Source organism: Astatotilapia calliptera, chromosome 20, assembly GCF_900246225.1.
Source record: "Astatotilapia calliptera chromosome 20, fAstCal1.2, whole genome shotgun sequence".
Lineage (NCBI taxonomy): Eukaryota > Metazoa > Chordata > Actinopteri > Cichliformes > Cichlidae > Astatotilapia > Astatotilapia calliptera.
The window spans coordinates 7,274,148-7,294,102 of NC_039321.1; the positions used below are offsets into that span (position 1 = coordinate 7,274,148).

General features: G+C 38.1%; 1 protein-coding gene across 17 annotated transcripts in view; it reads left to right on the forward strand.

Moving 5' to 3' along the window:
• The window catches only part of hspg2 (heparan sulfate proteoglycan 2), a 93,976-nt gene extending 81,429 nt beyond the window's left edge, over positions 1-12,547 (forward strand). For 14 of the 17 annotated variants that reach the window (XM_026154414.1, XM_026154416.1, XM_026154424.1 and 11 more), the window contains 18 exons: positions 927-1,011; positions 1,123-1,267; positions 1,365-1,467; positions 1,571-1,680; positions 1,766-1,874; positions 1,991-2,089; positions 2,264-2,485; positions 2,900-3,144; positions 3,234-3,405; positions 4,478-4,609; positions 4,915-4,971; positions 10,209-10,284; positions 10,382-10,460; positions 10,815-10,862; positions 11,131-11,201; positions 11,297-11,380; positions 11,671-11,774; positions 12,338-12,547. In XM_026154414.1, coding sequence (XP_026010199.1) covers positions 927-1,011; positions 1,123-1,267; positions 1,365-1,467; positions 1,571-1,680; positions 1,766-1,874; positions 1,991-2,089; positions 2,264-2,485; positions 2,900-3,144; positions 3,234-3,405; positions 4,478-4,609; positions 4,915-4,971; positions 10,209-10,284; positions 10,382-10,460; positions 10,815-10,862; positions 11,131-11,201; positions 11,297-11,380; positions 11,671-11,774; positions 12,338-12,510 — 2,114 coding nt within the window. In that variant the 3' untranslated portion in view covers positions 12,511-12,547. The remainder of the gene's footprint in view (positions 1-926; positions 1,012-1,122; positions 1,268-1,364; positions 1,468-1,570; positions 1,681-1,765; positions 1,875-1,990; positions 2,090-2,263; positions 2,486-2,899; positions 3,145-3,233; positions 3,406-4,477; positions 4,610-4,914; positions 4,972-10,208; positions 10,285-10,381; positions 10,461-10,814; positions 10,863-11,130; positions 11,202-11,296; positions 11,381-11,670; positions 11,775-12,337) is intronic. The other 3 variants (XM_026154419.1, XM_026154431.1, XM_026154420.1) reach the window with 2 other exon arrangements.
• Positions 12,548-19,955: the final 7,408 nt, after the last annotated feature.

Genomic DNA, 19,955 nt, shown 5'->3' on the forward strand with positions numbered 1-19,955 from the left:
TCTCTCTTTTGAATGAATGGGGCATGAAATAATTCAGCATTGATGGAAATCTATCTGGCTCTAATTTTCATCATTGCCAGTTTTATCTTTTGCAACTTATATGTGACATTACAGATTTTTGCTCCACCCATCAGGTAGCAAATTGTAGCAAAAAAAACAAAGCAAAAAAACCCAAAATGAAATAAACTGCAAGAACAATTTGATCATGCTATTAAAATCTTTTGCTTTCATATATTTAGAGGATCAAATATGGTAAAGTTTTTACATAACAGGAATTAATAAAAATGATCAGGTCTTTACAAGATCTTAAAACTATGTAAGTGCAGCCTCAGATTAATGACAAATGAATAACAATTAATTACATGTTTTACAGTATCCTTATTTTTTTTTAACATGTTGATCATCCATTTTCGGTAAAGATAAAGGTAGACATGCAAGATTGCATGTTCGCATTTCACCATGAGCCTCATATAAGCATGTATATTTTCAGCATGTAGAGAAAGAAAACAGAAGAATATGCTATTATGATGTGACTGGTTCCATTTTGCAGCCTAGTGATAGGAGGACCGTTTGTAACATGGCTTTGGTTGGCTTTATACTTGTGTCGCCCTAGCATGCTGCTTTACCATCCAGCTTTCACTGGATTGATTCTTTCACTTCCTGTGTGAATGATACTGCAACCAATATCCATCCTAACAAGTCACTTACATATCGTGTAAATACTCTGAAAGCAGTGCCATTAAATGAAGGCACAGCTGAAAAGAGAAATTATGCACCACTGAGACAAGGATATTCTTGAAATAACATCATGTGTTTAAATAAATCTAGTAGATTTATTTGACTTATTAAGATGGATAAGGATTAAGATGTGGGGAAAATTATCTAGAATCAACTTTGTACTAGTGTTGTGTCTTCTTGCTGTGCAGGTATGATTCTCTACAATGGCCAGAGAAGGACTACAGGAGCTGACTTTATCTCTCTGGGGCTTGTGGGTGGCCGCTTGGAATTCCGGTCAGTTGAAATCAATTTACATTTGTTATCATATATACTATTGCTATAATTTAAAAATGGACAGGTGACCTTAAGAAGATGTATGGATTTTTAAAATCTCTCTTATCTTAGGTTTGATGTGGGCTCTGGCATGGCCACCATACGTGACCCGCACCCTATTAAACTGGGAGAGTTTCACACAGTTGAGCTGCATCGCAACCTCACCCAAGGATATATTATTGTAGATGGAGGAGAGCCCATCAATGGCAGCTCACAGGTACTGTCGTTTCAGTGACAGCTGAGCAAGACAGCTGATCCGCTATTTGCACTTCATTTTTAATGCAAGTTAATGTGGTCTTTTTTCTGTTAATAAGGGCAAGTTCCAGGGTCTGGATCTCAATGAGGAGCTTTATGTGGGTGGTTATCCCAACTACACACTCCTCACCAAAACTGCTGGAATTAAGACTGGTTTTGTGGGTAAGATATCCCATGCTTTACTAAATAACAGAACTACATTGTGGAGAAAGGTTCTGTATATATGTGTGATGATTTGCCCTTACTGAGTGTTGGTACCATGCAGGCTGTATTCGTCAGCTATTCATCCAGGGTGAGGAAATCATCTTTAAAGACCTTGACCGCAGCTCTACTGGTGTGACAAACTGTCCTACCTGTGAAGATAAACCATGTCAGGTCAGTTAAATCTATCCACATCTTTCTTTGTTTGCTGTTTTATTTTATTATAACTAGTAAAACAAATTGTAATATCCTGAATTAGAATGGAGGGATGTGTGAGGATTCAGAGGCTAGTTTGTATAAGTGCAGCTGTCCCAGAGGATTTACAGGCAGCAACTGTCAGCACCACTCTTCTCTCCACTGTCACTCGGGTAGGTGTGAATCACTAATTGACCCCACATTTGAATCAAAGTATCTGAATATTCCTAATGGAATTATTATAAACAAATAAAAGTGTTGCACTCATCATTTTTCACACCTTTTTCAGAGGCCTGTGGACCAGATGCTACTTGCATCAACCGCCTGAATGGCCTTGGCTACGACTGCCGCTGCCATCTTGGCAAATTTGGGGATAAATGCATGGATGGTAAGTTGAAATATACCTTTGTCTTTTATAAAAACAGAAAAATCTAGCTGTTATGACATATTTTTACAATGGTCATGATGAAAATGTAAGGTACATAGTGATATGCAGATATAATTATTTATAACACTGCTATAAGAAATTAAGTTTTATTTTTTTTTATTAATTTCCTCCTAGGGGAACTGGTTACCACGCCACTGTTTGATGGTGAGGAGTCATACATCGCCTATCCTCCTCTGACCAACATCCATGATGACCTGCGTGTTGAGCTGGAGTTCAAGCCAGTGCAGAGAGATGGCCTGATCTTCTTCTGTGGTGGGAAAAAAATGAAGGTGGAGGATTTCGTCGCCATTTCCATGGTGAAGGGACATGTAGAGTTTAGATATGAACTGGGCACAGGTAAAGAGAAATCATATTTATTTTTTATTTCAAAATAAGCAACTGTACAATTTAGGTAGTGATACAGTCCCGATTAAAAGTTTAAGTCTACTTGAAAAATGGCAAAAAATCGTATTTTGCATGGTTGGATCTTCACAAGGTTCCAAGTAGAGCTTCAATGTGCAACAAGAAGAAATGGGAGTGAGAACAAAAAAATTTTGAGCATGCAATTTCTTGAAAACAACACTTAAACTGAAACTGTTTTACAGTTGATTAAAAGTTTAGAAAAGTAGCTATAATATATAGATATTGATTGTAAATATCACTCCATGATATATAGAAGTTATAGAAATGTTAAATCAATAAAAGTGGCACTCTTTTCTTATTGCAATTAGTATAAAATTAAACTTAATAGTTTTTGTATTTGTCTTTCAGGCCAGGCGATACTTGTCAGTCCTGAGCCAGTCTCTCTGGGGCAGTGGCACAGAGTTGTGGCTGAGCGGAACAAGAGGGATGGCCACCTGAGGGTCGACCAAGGTCCAGTGGAGAGAAAGACATCTCCGGGCAAAGCCCAGGGCCTCAATATTCACACCCTCATGTACATAGGAGGAGTGTCCAACATGGACATCCTGCCTAAGCCTGCTAATGTCAGCGACATGTTTAAGGGCTGCATAGGAGAGGTGAGATCTCTGTGTACTAAAAATGAGATGTGGTTACACAATATATTTGAACACGTGGAAGCTTGAATTAGTTTGTATTACATGCTTAGGTTTCCATCAACAACAAGAAGGTGGATTTGTCCTACAGCTTCACAGAGAGTAGATCTATCAGTAAATGTGTGGACAGAAGCCCATGTGACCGGCGGCCCTGTCTGAATGGTGGTCACTGCATGTCTAGTGCTGAGTATGAGTACCAGTGCCTCTGTAAGGATGGATTTGAAGGTGAGTGCTTAAAAGAAGACATAGCAAATGTCACATGCAATGTTCCCTCTAAGCTGTGTTGCGCACAAAAAGAAATCTAACCTGAATTGAAATTAAAATAAATAGTGTTAGTCAGTAAGTGACTGGCTGCTCCAGTATGGGTTTAGAACGATGTCACCTTATCCCATAGTCCAGCCAATAATGCGATTCACATTCGTATATACGCAGCTAATCAACGTCGTTGGCAGGCTATGACAGCATCCTTATGTGCCGACACCGGTATTTTAGCTAGCAAAGCGTGGCTGATGTGGAGTGAAGCCACGTTAATGACGTGTACAACCATTGGAGATGTGAAAGTGTGGACTATAGCACAATTGAAAAACTATAACAGTTTTTCAATTGTGTTGATAGGCCACGTAAAACCATAGTTATGATAAAAAAATATATGCCGTGTTTGTTTATTTCCTGAATACTATCGTTATTTATATTTACTGCGGGAAGAAACTGTAAAAATGGCGTTTTATAAGGAAAACGCTTGAAAGCGCTCTCCGCCTGTGAGCAACCCCCCCCCCCCCCCCCCCAGCCTTTCCTATTGGTGGAAAAATGTACTATCAATCAAAAAATGATATGACAACATGGCATTTAGTTGTTTAGGGAGAGAGAAGTTTTAGGAGTTGCAGCGGTGTTTTGAGATGTGAGAGATTTGCGACGTTTAGCTTCTTGTGAAGTTAGTGTGTAGTGTAGTCAATAGTTTTGTTGTGTGTGTCAGAACAATGAGGCGACTGCTAAATGTTACAGGTGTTACAGGAGTGATACATCTCCTGTTGTCAGGCCTGCAGGTATCAGGCTTGTGATGTTCCCCTTTATCTCATAGTGGACAGAAATCTTTTTTGGGAGTGGCACAAATAATTTGTGTGGCATCAAATTTGATGCAGAACAGAACACCTGATTGTTCTGTAAATAGTTTGAAATGTTTATTTTTAGGGAAAGAGCTGCAAAAAACTTTGTTTGCAAAACTCAGTTACTTTTTTGAAGAAGTAACCTGTTTGACCTGTGACCTTTCTTGACTCATGATTGATATGTGACCCTGCAGGTGAACGGTGCGAGATAGTGAAGGACGCGTGCCATAGCAATCTTCATTGCCAGAATGGAGGCATCTGCATCAACAGCCAGTGTGTGTGTACACCTGGGTACACAGGTCTCAACTGTGAGGAAGTATTATCAGGTGAAATACTGCATGTTGTCATTAAACCAGTCTAAACCAGGAGCAAAAAGCGACTCATATCTTCTCACGTTACACTGCTTAGTACACAAATGTATATCCTTTAGACAAAGCCGCACATCATCAAAGCAAAAATGGTTGCACACACAGTCACAAACATACAGCACATGTGATTCAAATTTTCCAAAAAATAAAGCCCATTATACATCAAACAGTTTGCTCCCAGCATGCAGTGCTGGGAGGGTTAACCCTAAATGATTACACGTGTCTTACTCCTGCACTCTCACCACTATATCCTGCACACACAGGCCAGGTCGTCAGCTTCCCAGAGGCCCTGAGGAATTTGGAGTCTAGCGAGGCGAATGGTACAGTATCTAAATATTCAGTCTGCCTGACGCGACCGTGACTAACAGGGCCCTGTCTGAGTTTGAGGGGCCCCATGTCCCTTCAAAGCTCCACCTGAACTGTCTTTTACCTAACATACATGCCCACAAAAACACAATCCAAGCGTCTTTATTCTCACCAACAACTGAGGCTATCATTCCCATTGAAAGTTGGGAGAGGGGAATTCTGCATTTAAACTAAGGGGTAATAGGGTGGTAGCCTGCATTTGGGAGCTAAACTAATATATGCACTCTGCATTGGAGTTGCACCATTTTCATTCTGGAAGTGATAGAAATGTGGAATTCCCCTTGTTTTTCTTTTCCTCTTTCACTCTCATTATGCCTGTGCCTGTAAGATGGATACTTACAAATACAATCTTGTTTCTGTAAACTAAAAACCTGCCTGTTTGTACAACCACACCAAAAAAAAAAAAAAAAACCTAAAGCAAAACACTTGTTTCCTCTTTGAAACTAAGTCAGGTCATTGAGTCTGCTCCATGTCAGAATATTTGTGGTCTCACTAACAACTTAAAGTGTCTGCTGAAAGTACAATGTGATCATTGTTTGGTTCAGTCAGAATGTATTTCAAGCATATTATGTACTCAGTGGCATATGTGCATGGTGCCATGGCTGTGAAGATTTTTGTCCGTAAGAGCAAGAAACGGTCAATAATTGACTCATGTGATGGCCAGTGTTGACACAAGTCTGCATCTTGAAGTTTTGTTGTTCTACACTTTAAAAAAGCAGTATTTGCATATGCATCATTATCTTCTCATCTTTGAGAACATAATGAAATTTAAGCAGTGGCATTTCATTGCATAGGTGTGTTAAAGTGTGACTTTTAGAAAGGTCTAGAAAGGCTTAGAGGTTCTCCGGCATCCCTTTTTCAACCCTACGAGTTCCCCTTGCATTGACATGCTGAAAGACCACAAAACCCTGTGGTCTTTCAGCACCCTTCAAACTTGAAATGCAAGAGATCAGAGAAAATCAACTGCAGTTTTCAAAACTCGGTTGAATTTTCTCAGCAAGTATTCGTCCACACATCAGCCAGCCCATCCTTCAGCTCAGATGAGCTTGAAATAGTTGAAGGGAGCTTTTTGGGAAACCACTACAAGGTAGAGGATTTCCTCGGAGAAGGGGGCTTTGGTATTGTAGCCAAATGCCGTGATACTAAAACCAACCAAGCTGTGGCTATTAAAGTGAACAAGAACCGCACTGATATTCTGGAACAGGCAAAAAAGGAAATTTTCATCCTGGAGCAAGGTTGGATCCAGATGCCGCCAACATTGTTCAATGGAACGGCTTTTTCCTTGACAGAGAGCGAGTTTGCCTGAAATTTGAACTCCTACGTAGATCAATGCCTGTGGGACTACATAGGGGACCCGAATAACCGGCGTCTCCCCATAAGCGAAGTCAGGCCAATTTTAGGTCAACTCACAAATGCTCTGTCCCACCTGGGTTCTTTGGGAATAGTGCACACTGACCTCAAACCTGGCAACATCATGGTTGTAAAACGCTATGAGTCTCCAGTCAAAGTCAGACTTATAGACTTTGGCCTCGCATGTCCTGCGTCTGCAGTGATGCCTGGTGACCGTGTGGGGACGGTTGGTTATAGTGCACCTGAGGTTATGCTTGGCCTTCCTTATAACGAAGCATGTGACATGTGGTCTCTGTAGCTAGTGGCTGTTGAGCTTGTTACAGGGGTGCCACTCTACCCTGGAAAAAAATATTATGATGTTTTGAAATTCATCATAGAGACTCAGGATCAGCCACCAGATCATGTTCTCGATTCTGGCGTGTATACTGAAGACTATTTCACAAAAGACAACTACAACTACAACCAACAGCGCTGGACATTTAAGACCGCCCAACAATTTAAATACGAGACAGGATATGAATCTTTGGAGACAAGATACATAAAACTGACACGTCTGGATGACCTCGAACAAATAATGATGTTTAGACGAGGACCAGAAGATGGCCAACGCTTATTTGTCAGACTAATTAAAGAGATGTTGGCCTTGGATCCACACCAGCGGATAACACCCTCTCAGGTTCTACGGCATCCCTTTTTCAACCCTGGCCTCTCCAACAGGTTCCCAAGTATCAACATTGAAAGACCATACAGAGTCAACTCTCCAGCATGGCATCTTCCACCCTGGACAAAAGTGATAAAAACACAAACTGGGGTTGGAAAAGGATATTAACAGCAAATTACACTGGAAATATTAATTAAGCTGCTCCAATAATTATCACTTTGGCTTTTTTTTTTTTTTAATTTTCACTCCCCCCACCCCAAACAGTCACGGCAGATGACTGTCCCTTCCTGAGCCTGGTTCTGTCGAAGGTTTCTTCCTTTTTAAAGGGAGTTTTTCCTTCCCACTGTCACTAAATGCTTGCTCATAGGGAATCTTCTGATTGCTGGGGTGGCCAAAACTCTGGGGGAACTAGCAATTCTTGTGAAAATTTAAAAAAAAAAAAAGCCTACCAATATTCAAAGCAGAGCAGCGGACACCTTACCATCACATCAGTCCTTTAATCCGACCTAAAACACCATGTTTACAGAAATAAATTCCATACAAATTGGAACTAAATTGTTGTTTTTGATTGTTTATAAATATATATACCCTTCAGCCTCCTAGTAGACATACCTGTGTTATAAATGTGAAACTCCTCTGATTTTCAGAAAAGTTGACCTCTGACCTTGAAGTCAAGGTCACTGAGCTTTAAGCTTCACAGAGATTTTCAGTAGATGCAACCATGGTATTGATTTGAAAAATCGACACAATCACAAACTTGGATGTCCACCGCACCTCGCCATATACCAAAGATTAAGAGGTGTTTTTTTCTAGGTTTTTATAAAGATTACAAAACACAAATAACAAAAATGCCAACGCTATTGTCATTTTTGACAATGCTATTTTGATGTTGTCTAATGTAGCGCAAAAAAACAAAACAAACCCAAAACTTAATAAATAAAGTAAATAAGGTATATACTACATAGTATACAACATTTTAGTGGTCCACAATGGGGTCAATGAACAGAATGAAGGAAGTAAGTCTTTTATATGACAATGGTGTGAAAAAGCGTTTTCCTATTTATTTGTATGTTTGTCACACTTAAACATTTCAGATCATCAAACATTTTTTTTCTTTTTTATGTAAAAAGAAAAATCCTTTAACTGTCCAGTTTTCTTGATGTTATGATGCTTCTACCACTGGTTTGTCATTAATAAATCAGACTTTGGCTGCTGCAGCAGAAAAAGACAAAGAGAAAATGTAATCACACAAATCAGAGGTGCAGATTTACACTTTACCTGAAACAGAGCAAAAGTGCTTTTTAAATAGGTTAATGAATATTAAGTAATATAGGCTAGATGTCTGGACATTACTAGTTTCGTTTGGGCCTTCTGGGCCATTAGTCCTCTGGCTTATTGCCAGTTACCAGCCAAATAGCTTGTGTATTTTATTATCTTAGTGTGTTAAAGATTCTAGTTCTTATTCTGGTCAAACTGTGCTTCATTATTTGTTTACAGCACAGCTACAGTTCCAGGTGACTTCAAGTATACTACATGTCAATGGCCAGCAGCCTGTATTCAGTTTGAATATTGCTGTAAATGTACCTGGATCTGTTTCTATTGGGTTGTGAATTTAGTCTCACTGTTACATCCAACTTTTAGAGTGGGATAAAGACAAAAAGAAACAAGAGAGAATGGATTTGTAGTTAGAAATCCAAAGTTGCTTCTGTTTTGCCCACACACATTGATGATGATTTCACATCACTAAGCAGGTTATCAAATGTGGACAGAATGTTAGCAGAAGCTTATAATTCTCATAAGATTCTGTTTTTGTGTCATTCAATACAATGTGTTTATGTGTGACATTCTGATATGAATCATAGTATCTTAAGGAATTCCAAAAATGGCTGCCAGGACAGCTGCCACCACACTGATGTGACACACTACAAATCAACTCTTTGATGCTCTGTGCTGAGTCTGCACAATAACCTGCACTTAAACATTCATTTAATATCACGTACACATATACACATACTGTCCCTCAAGAAGACACTGAGAAAAAATAAAGAATAACATTGAGACTAACTTTGCCATAAGTCATAGGTGTCAAACTCTGGCCCGCGGGCCAAATTTGGCCCGCAGCCTAATTACATTTGGCCCGCGAAGCCATACCAAATTACTATTAGAGCTGGCCTACTGGTATTATACAGCTAATATATATATTGTTTGGTATTAAGCTTTGCTTGTTCCATATTCAGTTTTCCAGCAAAACTTATTTGAGTCCATAAGAAAAGATTCATTCTTATATCTGGAGGAAGATTTTTTTTTCAATAAATATTAATGTTAGCCCGCGACTTTGTTCCAGTTTTGAATTTTGGCCCACTGTGTATTTGAGTTTGACACCCCTGCTGTAGAGCATCCCTCCATGGATATGCCGCCCAAGACCATCACTGTGCACCGGGTGAACCTGCTCTCATCTGTGAAAAGCACAGGGCGCGGTGATGGACCTGCCAATTCTTGTATTCTTTGGCAAATGCCAATCGGGCAGTGGTCCCAAAAGTGGATGTCGGGCACTCAGACCATCCTCATAAAGTCTGTTTCTCATTGTTTGATTCACATCGGTGTCCTGCTGGAGGTCATTTTAGGGCACTCTGGCAGTGCTCAGCCTGTTCCTACACAAAGGAGCAGATACCAGTCCTGGTGATGGTTTAGGGACTTTCTACGGCACTGTCAAGCTCTCCTAGAATAACTGTATGTCTCCTAAAGTCTCCTGCATGCTCATGAGACTGTGTTTGGAGATGCAACAAACCTAGCAATGACATGTACTGTGCCATCCTAGATGAGTGGGGCTACATGTGCAACATCTGTACAGTCGAGGTATCGCGCTAAATGAAAACTAAAATAATAAAATTTAAATCAAGAGGCAAAAAATGTCAGTGAGAAAAAAAATTCCCTGTTTTTGGGTTTGTCTCATTGTTGAGTAGCTGCTGTATCTACCAGACAAATAAGACAGTTTTTTTTAAAAAAGCCTGTGGTTACACTATGGTTACATAGTGTTTATGTTGCATCTAATCAAGTCTGTTTTACCAGGAATTCTCTGTACTTTTACCACTAGAGGGCACCATAAGTTCAAGTGAAGGTGAACCAGCTTTACTGTGACTTGAATCTGTTTTTATGCTTATTTTATTGTATTTATTGCAGATTCACCCTATCAGTATGCAGCTCATTTCAACAATAATGGATACATTGCACTTCCTAAATCCATTTTCCCAAGAAGGTAAATAATTTGTTTTCACATTTAGTGAATTTATATGAATTAATATAATGATGAAGTGAAATTATTATTGTGGTGCTGTTGTTTTTTACTGTTTAAGTGCCCACGATTCACCAGAAACAATTGAAATGGAGATCAACACCAGCTCCTCTGATGGCCTGATCCTATGGCAGGGAGTGGTGAGTCCTGGTTCTGCCTAGTTCTGTGCCTTATATTCATATCTCTCCTCCATGTTTTCATTCCCAACCTAACTTTGCTACTGCACTCGAGCACTCTTAATCATCACTGTGACTGTAAAAAAAAAGAAAAGAAAAGAATTGCTGCCATTTTCATAGCATTTCATGTCATTTATAGACTTCAGTGCGGTCGGTAATACATAACTGATGCATTACTACATCTTTCATCATTACACTATCAAATCTTCTGCTGAAGCTATGTCATTTTCAGGCATGCTGACTGTAAGCCTGGCACCCTCTGACACCACTAAATAAATGCATGTTGCTTCTCTAACTCACCCCCTCAATTTTCCTCAGGAGACCAATGGTGCACGCATTTTGCGAAAGGTGCATGCTATTAAAAAGGTATCCACTTTTTTTTTTCCCATCTGTGCCAAATGAATTGTATCTTTGTTTGTAAGGTACTATATCATCAGTCCTCTTTTGACATTGTTAGTTTGCATGGAACATTTTGTGTCACTGCCAGGAATGATCTCACTACACTGGTTCATGTTTGCTGTTATAGCGCTTGTTCTGCAATATGACCACAGGTCAGCTGGTCCGTGTTCAGCAATTCATACACAGTCACACAACAAGCTGTGACCTTGTTGTGACCTAACATATTTAATTCCAGGAACCTGGAGAACATGGCAAGCGCAAGGACTTTATTAGCCTCGGCCTACAGAATGGACGCCTTGTTTTCAGGTAGGTCTGTTCTGAAATTCTCTAAATCTTCTGACATGCAGATTAGGAAAAAATGTTTACAACTCATAATTATGGTCATGATTTGTATTATCTAGTTACCAACTGGGAAGTGGAGAGGCACAAATCTTTTCCGACAGGTCAATCAATGACGGCAGATGGCATAAGATCACAGCAGTCAGGTATGATTGCATTTCATTATCCTGCAGTCATTTGCTTTTACATTCTAGATGTATTTAATAAAATAAAGCACTATGAGTTGTGGTTGTCTTCTTTCATCAATAGCTACTTAATTTTCTGTCTCAGTAGAATACATCTATTATTTATATCAAATGAACGTATACTTTTTGTACTATAACTTGTAACTTCTGTAACTTTGTCAGATTATCTGTTGTTGAAAAGGTTGATTATTAACCTGTGGAGTTCCATAATTTCTTGAATTAACTTGTGTTGTGTGGCTCTTTTCTCACAGAACTGGAAAAGATGGCTATATCCAGGTTGATGGAGGAGCCAAGCTACATGGACAATCTAAAGGCAAAAGCCTCATGGTCAACACCAAAGGCAGTATATATCTTGGTGCGTAGAATGGCAGGATTGAGTACACAAAGTGACAAAATATAGATGGATTATTTGAAAAAACAGGACTAAAATACTGCACAATTGAATACATTCATTCACAAATATAAGTTAAATAATACATGAATAGTGATGAATTAATAATAAATAATAATCCATTCTTCCATTTTCTTAACCGCTTGTCCAGTGCACAGTCACAGGGGGGCTGGCACTTATCCCAGCTGTCATTGTTCAAAGACAGTCAGATAAATAATGAGTTGTAACACAAGTCAGAGGATTTTCTGGCTACTTAGTTTCCCTGAAAAAAATTGAGCTTTTCAGAGGCATTATTGTGTCAAAGTAGTTCACATATTTTTCCTGGCATGCAAACAATTTTCACACAATTCTTTAGCCTTCATAGCATTATCGTTACCTTTTAATTTTTCTTGGTTACAATGGAAATAGTTTCTCACTGTGTTTATCTATCATCTAGCTTTATTCCAGTATGTCAGTTTCAGACATGCTTTTCTTCAATATTTGCAAATCAATAAAGTTACCTATGTGGGTGTGATTCCATGCAACAGGTGGAGCCCCGGGTATGACTGCCATGACAGGAGGGAAGTTTTCATCAGGAATGAAGGGCTGTGTGAGGAACCTGGCACTGATGAATGCTCGGCCAGGACAGCAGCCAGCCCAGGCCATTGACCTGCAAGCCCACGCGGCCCATGGCATCAACGTGCAGCCATGCTCTTCATAGACTGCTGCACACACGTACACAAACACACATAGAGACTTTGAAGAAACATCACACACACACACACACACACACACACACACACACACACACACACACACACACACACACACAGCAAACCTACACAAAAAGACTTACACAAATAGAGCCTAACACATACTTGGTGCTTTGCTGCTACCAAAAAAAAAGATTACACAACAAGATGCATTTATCTGTGTGCAGTAAAACCAAAAAAAAGACAGAAAAATTCAGACAATATTAACACGTCTTCTCTTCCTCGGTGTTGTATTCTTGATGAAGGACTATTAACACAGGAAAACCAGTACAGTTTACATACTTCCAGCAGTAGAATTAGCCATGAGAAAAGTAAAACATATTAGGCCTTCTACGATGGGTCAGATCCTAAGGAGGTGGAGATGTTTTTACAGCACTGAATTTTTATTTATATACATATGATTATATATATTATATTTGTGGGGGGAAACATGCAAACTAACCATAACTGCTCTTCATCTTTCCTAGAATTGTTTCTGGGTTCTAGTACTCTGTGTCCTGGGCTTTTTAAAGGCCTAACTGTATTAATACCGGAAGACTTTTAGGCCTTCTTTCTTCACTTCTGTAGAGGAACCTTTTCATTGCGAGCATGCTTACAGTCTTTCCTGAACCGTTGGGAGAGGAGTGCACATGGTCACAGTCACTTGCAGCTTCAGCACACAACTCAGGACGTCAAATACAAAGGATTAAAAGCTAAGGATATAAGTACCGCTGCTTCAGCTTGGCTTATTGTTGATTCACTAGTAATTTGCAGTGCTTTTTGTCTTCTGTCTATATATTTTTTTTATTTTTAAAGAAAGAAATCTTGGTGCTAAGGTGAGACATTAAAATACAGCACATAGTCAAATAGTTAATATGTCACATGTAGAGGTTTTATTTAGTAATTTGGCATAGATCAGCATACAGTCATTACTTTTGTTGATGTGCATGGCATTTTTGGATTGATTTAATGGCGGTATGGCATTGTTTGTTGCCTCAACAGCCTTATTTGATTGAGTAGATCTCAAAGAAGGAGTTTAAGTGAACTGAAAATGTGTCATTTTTTATGTATGGTTATTGAAGATATTGTTTTATGTGTTAAACTATCTGCCAGTCAGGTAGATATCTGTGTCAACTAAGAATGAGTGTATATGTGAAGTAAATTTGTTTGTTATGTATGTTTTAGACCTTTCCGTTTTTTCACAGAACACTCCACATTCAGCCGCAGTAAGGGTCAGATGTGTGCATTTGGGTTTGTGTGTGTGTGCATGTGTCATTATCCATATCCTCAGGAGGATCAATGCAGAACTGCCTCAAGGTTTTACACAGGTTTGGTAGCTTTAGAGACACCTCACTAAGCTATGAAACTCTGAAGGCTCTGTGGTTCTATGGGATGTTTTCTCTCCAAAGAGAGATTCATCCGCAGCACATAGTTGGATTAGTGTTTGGCCATGTGTGAATGCAGTGGAAGCCTCCTGCAGGTGCTGTGATCAATAGTGTAGCTCTAATAAAATAAAGCATGCTCGCAAGCCTTTAGTTGACCACACCACACAATGGCACAATCACTTTGGGATTCACAAACCCTTTTCTTGTTTTTTTTGTAAGCTTAAAATATTTGTATTAATATCCTAAAATGAGCAGCATCCTTTCACATAGAGTTGCACCGTTTTAATTTATTTTGTGTTTTTCTTTTTTTCCCTGCTTTTTTATTGCTTTCTAGGCTCGATTCTACTGTTTTAGAACAATTACAGAAGCTTGCTACTTTCTTTTCTTTGGTTATTGTGTATTGCCTCCCACACCCTGTTGTTTTTCTCCTGATGTTCGATTTCAATAGGGCCCACCTGGAAACTTCTTCAAAAATGACCCCAACAAGGTTCCATTAAAGGTTAACATGTGATATTTGACTGGAGCTTCCTGGTCAAATGGATGAAAAGTGGTCTTATTATTCACTAATTGAAAAAAGTCTTAGGCTCCAAATGTATGAGTGCACAGAATGATGTCATCATGAACAAGCGGGATGAAGAAAGCTAACGCTGTGGTCCAGGTTAGGACATTAAAGCAGATAATGATGGTGTGTGTGCCCCTTGGTGGGTGCCTTATGTGTATCTGCTCTTAAACTGGATTTTCACACATACACTGTACACTGTCACCAAATGCGGTTAGTGAGAAACTGATAGCTGCTTTTGGTTTATTTTACTCCACTACAAATAAAGAAAGGTGCACTTTTGGTTTTGGATTTTAACTTGCTGTTTTTATTTTTATTTTTTCATTGATCATTTTACTCCTTCACTTCTGAGCGGCAGACAAAAGCAAATTCTTACTGTATCAGATAAATGAATGAAAGTGTACCAGCTGAAAAATGTCTATGTCAAATTGACTTGACTGTTTCATTTCCAATGTTGAAAGATGCTCTTCTTGCCCTTGGTGTTTCTTAATTAAAAACAAAATTCATGTGCTATTTGTACGTTGTGAGACTTGTTTTTTGCTGTAATTCACATTACTGTTCAGAAATAATCCATTGTATCGTACAGATATACCTTTAACATGATCTCTGAGAGGTTGATTTAAACACCTTATTAAAAATTCCAGATCCATCCAAGTCCATCCAATTCCATGATAACCTGTCCCATTGGTTCAGTTCTGAACCAAATAGATAACTAGACTATTGTCTAGTTATCTATTTGTTAAGTGACAGTGTAAAAAAGTAAATAATAATAGGATGTGTTCCTCCAGTAATAGACTGATAACTTCTGGAGGGCGTACCCTACCCATTATGTGGTTGGATACTCTCCAGCCCCTAGTTATGGCACTAATTATGCCTAAACATTCAATAACATATTCAATAACATGAATTACAGTGATAATACAGGAGAATATCCTAAATACATTTAAGCAGACACCAGTTGCTGATTAAGACATAACATTTCTCTTCCTTAAAGACCTTTCACAGTTAAAGTAATCATGAAGTTGCAGTTTCTTAAAAAGAAGGCTATCAAATTTATGAAATGTCCCAAATTATTGGTGGGCTGTGTGTCTTTGTTTCACCAGTGAGTCTAGAACTAATCCACAATAGAAGACAAAGGCTGTCAAAAATGCAGGTAGCATTTAGCACAAATTTCAAGAGTGGGAATAGACTACTGCTACTGCAACACTTGAATCATTGTTTCTTCATACATGACTGCTTCTCTGTGTGGGCTTGTCTGTGTGCTGTGTCACAGTCTTGGAGACGGTTAGCAGGGAAACTGAGCAGCACCAGAATGGCCTCTTGAACGTGAGTGTAACAAAGACTGTGGGTGAGGCCCTTTCAAATGCATCACAAAACAGTTTAGTATCACAAATTACAAACAAGTTCAACAAATTGTTAGTTTAATGTTATTAATAAGCTGAACTTCATTTCAGGTCATAGCTCATAAATTAATTCTCATGCTGAGAAACGCTAGTTGGCTTAACTACCCCAGGTTTCAAACCTGCTGGTAGGATGTTTGACCAAAACTGATGGTAAAATGGAATTGAGCATAATAAGAATGTCTTTAAACTGTGGGAGGAAAGCATAACTGATAAATGATATAGGGACAGGAAAAATGAAAACTCCTAACACAGAAATGCTGGAAATAAAATTAAAATATTCCTTTACTTTTTGCAAGAATCTGCAGACAAATGAAACTACAAATCACATCACATGCTTCTTCAGCCTGCACAGTCTTTTTTGATGAGGTTGTCACCAAACATGGGCTGTCAGATCACCTACTGACCTGAGATGGCAGGACTTGAGGAGCGTGTACGTCAGTCCAGAAGTTCAGACTATACCAAACATTGATTGTCCTTTAGCCAACTATTGTCAAAATCCTTCTCTTAAGTAACTTAAAATAAAATAGTTATTAAAATGTCTCGAGTGGGAGGGTGAATAGACATATCTTAAACTGGTTGTGCAGTGATTAAGATTATGTGTTCGAGTTTTCTGAGAGCTATGGTTTCCTTAGAAGAGAAAACTGGAGTGCTCACACATACACACGGAGAGAATTTGTGTTGCAAAGCAGTGAGGTTGAAGCAACAACAGTGTGTACTTGTCAACTATAAATGCATCTTTAAAACAAATTTTAAAAAAAACAAGTACAGGTGGATATTTGGGTTTATATTCAACAACAACGCAAGAAAATCAGGATAATTTCTAGAAAGAAAACTGAAGTGAAATTATTGAAAAACAAACACACACATACACACATACATTATAGAAGGCTTAGTAGAGTAAGCTATTTGATCTGTGAGTAATAAAATGTTCTAAATAATTCCAGTCTATAGTCTTTTCTGTAGTTATGATACCACCTGTGGGTTTCTGTTGTGTAAATGCAGAGTAAAGGAACTTCTGAGGATTAGAAAATGGGGTTAATAGCTCCAGTTGTTTGTTTTTACTTTCGTATTAAGTGATATACGTGTTTTGTTTTGTTTTTAATTAAAAATGTGTCAGAGAGTGGCTATTTGTCCAGGGTGTAACAAATGCATGATGGGACAGCTGTCTGCTCCCAGTGGCCCAAAACGTGAAGCGTGTACATGGATAATGGATGGATAGATATCTTCTGTGTTTGCTGCGATGGAACTGCTAATATATCTGTTTCTAGTCTTTTTATTTGTTCTGCATTTAATTCCACTTCACTAAAAGCAACAAAGCGTAACAGCATGTACATATGGTACAAACAAACAAACACTAAAAACATCATCAGCATCAAAACTCCATCCAATATCTTAACTTATTACACTCTTATGAACATGTTTGTGGTGCCCTTAACTTAAACTGTGTTCTTGCTTAAATGTAGTTTTATTTGTATAAACTCAGAGAAAGAACACAGCTGATGAACAGTAATAAACTATGAGATGAGGGTGATGAAAGCAATTCAACCAGTGAAATGGAAACAACTACACAACTAGTAAAAATCTGGAAGAATCTTGTTCATGTTTCACTTATCATGGTTTTTTTAGCTTAGCTTTAGCTTCATAATCTCATATCTGTCAAGAAAACCAGTGAAGAAAATTTGAATAAGACTGTAATATACACGCGTCCCTCTATGATGTAAAAATCTGTTTGAGTCATATCCCAAAAGCTGTTTATTTTTGCAAGACATAGTGATTTGATATGGACAATCTTCCTGCTTGTAGATGTTATATCACAGTCACATCTGCTCCCAGCCTGTGGCCATTTAGGCCACAGGAGTCATGTCTGTGGTATCTCTGAACACATGAAGGCTGACATTTTTCAAATGTGAGTTGTGAGACAAACAACATCAATGCCAGATGTTTATAGATCAAACTGTCTAAAGTGTTTCTGCAGTGACATGAAAACATAAAACAGATTATTCAGTGAATATGAAGCAAAGGGAGTAACAAGCAAACTGTAGACTCTCAATATGTATATTATTAGTTCCAATAATAAACTCAAAAAAATAAGGAATACAATTCAGATCAGACCTATTTTAATAATTTTGCCTCCTTTCACCACCACAATGAACTGACTGTGACTGAAGAGCAGACTTTGAGCTTTAATTGAAGGGCTTTTACAAGTATGGCATTAACTGTTGAGGAATTAAAGCCCCTTTTTTTACACATTTGCAGAGGATCAAAAGTCATTGGACAGTTGACTGACAAGCAGTTTTATGGCCAGGTGCAAATGAAGGAGGCTGAAAAACCTAAATAAACCCATCAGAGTGACAGAAAAAAAGTTTAGGCATGGACAAATAATCTAGCTCATTCTTAAAAGGAAGGAACACACAGAATTTGCTGAAGTTTTTCCTGAAATAATAAAAATCTATTCACAATGTCAAGTCAAGAACATTCTTGAGGAGGTTGGACTCAACAATCAAGCTGTAATATTATTTCACCATGTTTGACAGATAATGTGTCAGTTACTTTAAGTTATTCTTTGTCTTCATCTGTCCAAAACTTTTTTGCATTTTTGTATAAGTTGTTTTCTTAAAAACAACAAAATCCATGTAGTTGAGTGTAAAAAGTGGTTTGCACCTTACTGTGAATGAATTGTATTTACATGCATTACATTACACTGACATCTCTTGAATGAAGAGTTTTACCATGATGAGCATATCTCCTCAAGAATGTGACTTGGCTAGATGTTGTGATTAGGTTATATTAATTATGGAAAACAAATCTGAAAACAAGGCATTTCTTCTTATTAAGAATGAACTAGGTTTCTGATTTGACCGCTCCTATTTTTTCTATAATTTTGTTTATTTTGCTTTTTTTAACCCCTCTTATGCCTGACCATGAAAGTGCTCGCCAGTCAATTGTCCAACTACTCTGGAGCCTCTAATTAAAATTTAAAAAAAAAGAAGCTGTAAGACCTGAACAGTTCAAATCAAATCACTTTTATTGTCACATTACTGGTACAGTACATGTGAGTGAAATTGTTGTGTGCAAGCTTCACAAGCAACATACAACTAACCTAAAAAACAATACAAAATATAAGAATAAGAAATTTGAGAAATATAGGAATAAGTATATGAGCAGAACAATACAGAAATACAGAAGTCAGCAGATGAATATTGTGCAAAATGGCATTTATGCACAATATGGAGTGCATAAGTGCCGAAGTTTTGATAAGTACAGTGAAGTGTCTATGAAGAGTTAGTGTTAATGCACTTAATGCAATATTACTGTAACAGCCCTTGCATTAAAGCTCAAACTTTGGTACTTCAACCACATCTTAACGGTTCTATTTATTAAAATCCACTGGTGAACAGAGGCAAAATGATTAAAAAAAGAATAGACTATTGTCCAAAAACTTATTCTTTTTACAATAAATCTAATAACAATATGGTAAATCACTCCTTCTTCCAGTGGAAGCTTATATTATAAAATTGAATATTTTATAATATATCTATACAAAATGAAAATTTACAACTTGTACGTCACTGCCTTTGGTATATTTTCACTGAGTGATCTGTCTCATGTTTTCATGTCACTGCAGACACACTATGGAAAGTTTGATCTATAAACAGTTGGTAGTGATATTGTGTGTCTCACAAGTCATGTGCACCTAACTGTAAGTACATTTCCAAATGTAGACTCTGCCCCCTAACATGTATGCAAGCATGTGGTTAATGGAAGAAAACCAAGGAAAAGCTGTGGTTACTGTAAGCGTCAGCTCATTCATTTAGACGCATTCCTTTTTAAAGGGTGAGGATTTGTTGATAGAACAAAACAAAAATCTCTCGAGTTGTGTTTTTTACAGTCACAGTATTCATTGAACGTTATATTGGTAACAGCAACAGAGGGTATGTGTAACAACGCACGGCTCATGTGTTCTCTGTTTGTAGGGGTTGTAAAATAAATTTGAACATCATGTCCAACCCAAACATTAAATCCCAACCATTTGTCTATTTACACTTGTATTACACACACACACACAC